We start from the raw sequence: 5,924 nt of genomic DNA on the forward strand, positions 1-5,924 counted from the left end.
ACAGTCAAGTGGTTGTTATGCTAGTTCAAAGGAACCTATTAGTTTGCATTATGTTTTAGAAAAAACAAGGTAGACTTATAAGGCTTTACTAATCTAGATTTAGGAGGTTGTGTTGATTCGAGGAAACGCACCACATGTTGTGTGTTTACCATTATGGTACAACCATCAATTGGAAGTCCAAATTACAAAAGAGTATTGCTTTATCAACCATATAATATGAGTATATAAACTAATAAGGAGCTTATTGTTTAAAGAACTTCCTGTCAGATTTTGGCATGAAACAAGATTTTGTGTCCTGTATTGTGATTACCAAAATGAAATTCACTTGACAGATAATCAAGTGTTTCACAATAGAAAAAAAACACTCAGATGGGGTTAATGGTTGTGTTTAAAGAGAAATTAAATATCCTCCTACTTTTTGTTTCTCTATATATCTTCCTATCCAATGAAATGGTGACATGTGTAACATTTAATGCTCATTTAATGAGATTGAATGATATTTTAGGATACTAATATGACACATGTTATCATTTAAATGGGTAGGAGGATATATAGGATCAAAAGGTAGGAGGATATTTAATTTCTCGTGTTTAAATAGATCTCATGTACATCTTATAACCCTAATGCAAAAAGCGAGTATAAAGGCTACACTTATAATAAAATCTCTTTTTAGTTTATCAGTAATTAGTCAATCATTTAGATCATGTGAGCCATGTTAAATTAGTGCGTTTTTTTCTTCACAACTTTAATTGTCGTGTGTGTGTGTTTATGCCTTCTTAATCGTAACAAGATCATCAATAAAAATAATCATTCAATCGGGTAGATACTTGATTGCCAATCTTACCTTTTCATTGGCCCATTTGAGGTTTATTTTTATAATTTTTTGTTTCTTCAGTTAGTATATATCATTGTCTATTGTTCAATGAAGTTTGACTATTTATATATAGGAAGTAGTAAACAATCAACTAACATATTGCCAGGTGCTAATTGCAAAGGAGGTAGTTTATACCAAATTTATTCTAATTTTTAACTTGATCAATTAATCTTGACAATCATCAAAATATAATTAAACTTTGCAAGGAGATATAATGATGATATGAAATGTCGGTAACAATGGTCGTAGCCTTTATGAAAAGTAAACAAGATAGTCAAATAGCCCTTTTTAAAGGGAATCCAAAAAAAACATCAACATTCATCAATAAATCTAATTAGGTGGCCAGAAAGTTGAATTCAATTCGATTCAATTCAATACGATGCAGACGCCGTTCAAAAAAAAAACTACGATGTAGACCAACATATAACCACTTTGTATTATTTTACAATTTGATTGCTGCATATCTTAATCATAAATACTCTTCATAAATATTAAATGCTTTAAATATGCTCTTTCAACTATAAGACAAATAATAACCGAATTCTATCGACCAAAATCACTAAATAAATGAAACCATACACGACTATATCATACACAATAACATAAAGATCATTAGCCGTTCAAAAAAAAAAAAAGATAAAGATCATTGGTTCAAATCCGGCATCTTTTGCATCATTAATATACTGATGACAAAAGATTTAGTTCACTACTAACTACGAGAATGAATATCTGTCTTGAGGAGAAAACAAACATCATATTTGCTTAGCCTCCTTTCTTTATTTGTCCTTCCCAATAGTTAAAACTGTGGAGTTAGGAGATTTCATCCGAAATTAGTAGGGTTTAAGCCCAAATAGTGTCCCATAATGAATCTTGGTCAAGATAGAAACTAAGGTTACTGCTTTGAAAGCTTTCATCAGAACCAGTTACAAATCCGTCAAAAGATTGATGAGATGATGATTGTGGAGATTGGCCTGTTTCAATGCAAAACAAAGCTGCATATTGGCATTGAATATTGAATACCTCAGCTTGAGCTTTGGCTAGTTGCGCTTGTAGTTCGTTTACTTGGTTCTGTAGTTGAAAAATGGCACCCGCACTTCCATATACAGGGTCTCTGATTCTTGCGTTTGCCTCGTACACCATGCTACTAACTGCATCACCTCTTTGAGATTCTGGTAATTCCTAAGAGTTTAAAATGATGTCAAGAATCTGATAATTTAGATGTGTAACATTGTATCTTTTACAAATTCAAATTGTTCTTAAACAATGATCATAAGATATGTGTAATGTTGGTTATGGTTAACAAAATGTTTTATAAATTTGACTTCTAAAAATATATGTTATGCATATGATTATTATTTACGAATTGTCGAATTCTGTAGAGAATTATTTTCATATAAAACAACTATTTATAGAAATATATGTAATTAATATCTTGGTGTTTTCTTTGAAAAGTCATACGATAAGACATACTAGCGACATGGTCAGACACAAAAGAAAAGACAAGTGAAGCAGACTACTTGTAGTTTTTTCTTGATTTTATAACTTTTGGAACCATGTTGGTCAATGAGAACAAGTATGAAAAGACATTTGAAATGCGAGAGCTCATTAGCAGACTGTGGAAATGTCTTTTCGCGACAGGATTTTTGATAAATAAGGTAGGCGGGGTGGTTGACCCTCAACTCCTAATCTAAATTTAGCATTTTCAATTTTGAATATTTATGTTTGTTTTAAAATTTCTTTAATTTTATTAAAATATAAAACATTTCATCATTTTATATAGGCATTAGGATTATAAAAAAAATATGAGGATATTTAATCTTTTTATTTCGTTCTATTTATTAAGTAGATCATGTGATATCATTTATTTGTGTTATCCACTCGATATTTGAAGTAATAGTTATCAATTTATTTTTGTTATTTTTGAATCATGAAATTGTGACGGAATTACTAGGGCATATGTAACTATATATGGTTTGTTTTGGTCCTAAGTGAGTAAGTTTCATGGCGTAGCTAAGTGGTAGGTTTGTCTCCTTTTCTAATCCTTTGTAGTTGTATATTTAGGTAGCAATAATTATTTGCATAATATTTCTTAACATTGATTTACCAATACGCCACTTAAAATTCCGTTTATTTTGTTTCAAATTAAATATAATATTTTAAAATACGTGATGATTTTATTAAAAATTTTAATCATACAGTAAGACATTCAAAGTACAGCACTTAACAAAAGTTAACGCAAATGATGATTCCGAAAAGAGCAAGTCCATAAAATCCTTACAGAGCATTACTATACTGAAATTTTATTTATATAATTTTCTTACCTGTAAAAACTTGATTATGTTGCTTGAACCAAATACACGATGAGCCATAATGAACTTGAGAGGTTCATCAGGAGGAAAGTGAGGTGCCAGGACGCATGTTTCCGCACATCTCCTTCTTAAAATCTTACAAGCCGCACAAGGTGTCACTACAACTGACATAGGAAGAGAGCTTGTCGATGGTGAGGAAAGTTTTGGTTGCAATGTATCATTTGCATGGTGGCTAGCCATCTTTCTATTATTGTCTGTTTATGAGAGAATGTAAAGTATTGTATAGAGGTCAAAAGAGTGGGGATAGATTGGATTGTTGTGAGTACGTGAATATATATATAGAGAGAGAGGATGAAAGTGAAACAAAGAAATTAATTCTAGAAAGTTGGTGAAATGGCCCAGGAGATAGGTTGACCAGATAGGGAAAGGATAGGGAGGTACTTTTACAATCAATAATGTTGATTAATAATTATCTGGTTTATACATCATTTTTCGAAAAGTATCATTAATTTCCACAGAGAAAATAATAAGGCCTGTTTGTTTTTGTTTGTTTTTTTTTTTTTTTTTTTTTTGAAATGGCAAATATCATTAAAAAAGGGTCACGAATAGCAAGTGGCTAAATCATGACCAAAATACAATGACAAAAGAAAATGTCAATGAAGGAAAGAAGAGAAAAAAAAAACATAAACATAAAGAAAAGGAACAATGAATTATAGTTTTAGATGCAAATGGCGAGCAACTCCAATCAATCCAATTCTCGCACCCATGAGAACTCCTGTGATTGCACCATGAAGAGGAAGTGGCAATGATGTTGTCTGCTACAATAGTTGGATTAGCTTTGATATTTTTAAATACCTTGTCATTCGTAGCGAGCGAAATGAACCAAATTAGACAGAATAAGATTGAACTTCCAATGGATTTCCTTTTTATGCAATAATCCCAACATGAGACCGAGTCTAAGAGATCCAGAATTGTGAATCTCCTAGCCTGTAACCCACACCAATTAAAGATCCACGATTGAACAGTTTGAGCGAATTCGCAGTGAAGGAAAAGATGTTCCACCGACTCCGTGTTTTTATTACATAAGAGACATGTTTGGTTTGGAATGTGCAGACCCCTGATCAATAATGATTTTGCCACCGGAATCCTATTTAATACAGTGCGCCACAAAAAACATCGGATTTTTAGTGGTATGAGTTTTGACCAATATATAGTGGGGCCTTTATATGAGATCAGTTTGGAGTCTATAAGACGCCTCATGCAGTTGACTTTGTATTCCCCACCTGTTGTCATTCCAAACCTGAAACCATAAGAACTAGTAGTCGTATTGATTTCTAAATCGCCAATGTTCTTATAGAGATGTAACAGTTCTTGTAGTTCAATGGGGTTAGAAGGCTCGTGTTTCCAAACCCAGGAGAATCCAGATTCACATAGTCGATCACCAAGGAGAAAACATTTGATCGATTCAAGAGCATATAGATGAGGGTATTTTTGTTGAAAGGGAGTTGTGCCACACCATACATCTTTCAAAAAGAGAATTTTGACATCAAAACTTGGAATAAGGTTAAAGAGTTGTTGATTGTCAATATTCATGACATCAAGAGCCATAACATCTTTGGAGATATTACACCAAACTCCAGTGGATGTCTTTCTGGCTATATAAGTAGTAGGTTTCTTTCTCAGATTGGGAATGCTGGAAATTAAATCTTTCCAAAGACTCCTCTGATCATTCATCAGTCGCCACCACCATTTAATCAACAAGGCTAAGTTTTGTGCCTTTAAAGTCGACACTCCCACCCCCCCCCCCCATCCCAGTTGGGGCAATAATCTTGGACCAATCAGTCCAATGTATCTTGTTTTTTTAACTCACTTCCACCCCAGAGAAATTTCCTTCTAATCTTTTTGATGAGATTAAAACTTAATCTTGAAGATCGATTAGATCTTAAACAGGTGAATAAATATTTAAACAGTAAGAACGAATGCGAAATAAAGAACAACTCAACGATGAATCAAACAAGTCGAATGATTATAAAATAAACCCTCAGAAGAGCTCGATCAAGAACATCAACTGTAGAGGGTTGGAAGATTACAAGAACGATAAAGAAATCTAGAATGCTATCGTAATCGTCTAGATCAATCGTAATGTCATTATTAACCTAATATGCATGCAAGCATATACTTATATAGTAACCTAGCAAGCTCACGGTATGGACAGGCCCAAAACCGGAGTACAAAAATAATGGACTAACAGCCGAGCCCATTGACGCAATCTTCAAACGAATCTTCAGCCCAACAATCTCCCCCTTTGCGTCAATTGGAGCGAGATTTTCACTTGTTGCTTGGGCCAGCAGCTGAAGCAGGTACCTTCTTCACAGTGTTGAACAGACGCTTGGTGAGAGCAAGTATTGTCTGTCTAAACCTGATGTACCACTGGATCATGTCGTTGAAGTACTTGACATCATCCGCTGAATTCTCTTTACACCTTCGAATGATCGATAACACATGCTCTAGACAAGCAGTGGTGTAAAGATGTTTATCAGCTAAAGCGAAGAGACACTTCTGTCCTTCAGCTCTAGTGAACATAACCGAATTACGTCTCGGTTCAATCTTGCTCATTTGCATCTGATTGAGATCACTGGCCGATCCCACAGGAGCTATCTTCGGTTTCTTCTTGAAGACTGTGGCAACCTCCTGATCCATTAGGGCAACCTCCATGATGTAGCAGACTAACATCCTTTTGA

At 33.8% G+C, this 5,924-nt stretch overlaps 1 protein-coding gene across 1 annotated transcript; it reads right to left on the minus strand.

Moving 5' to 3' along the window:
- Nucleotides 1-1,223: 1,223 nt before the first annotated feature.
- On the minus strand, nt 1,224-3,497 carry LOC111881535 (LOB domain-containing protein 1). The gene is made up of 2 exons (XM_023877925.3): nt 3,196-3,497; nt 1,224-2,053 (listed from the first exon to the last, which is right to left on the minus strand). The coding sequence occupies exons 1-2, from the start codon at nt 3,421-3,423 to the stop codon at nt 1,715-1,717; spliced, it is 567 nt and encodes a 188-aa protein (XP_023733693.1). The 5' UTR covers nt 3,424-3,497; the 3' UTR covers nt 1,224-1,714.
- Nucleotides 3,498-5,924: the final 2,427 nt, after the last annotated feature.

Source organism: Lactuca sativa, chromosome 2, assembly GCF_002870075.4.
Source record: "Lactuca sativa cultivar Salinas chromosome 2, Lsat_Salinas_v11, whole genome shotgun sequence".
Classification (NCBI taxonomy): Eukaryota; Viridiplantae; Streptophyta; class Magnoliopsida; order Asterales; family Asteraceae; genus Lactuca; species Lactuca sativa.

Coding starts and splice junctions, on each gene's coding strand:
- LOC111881535 (XM_023877925.3), bottom strand. CDS start 3,423: ATGGCTAGCCACCATGCAAATGATACATTGCAACCAAAACTTTCCTCA. Junction 2,054..3,195: donor ACATAATCAAGTTTTTACAG/GTAAGAAAATTA, acceptor TTAAACTCTTAG/GAATTACCAGAATCTCAAAG.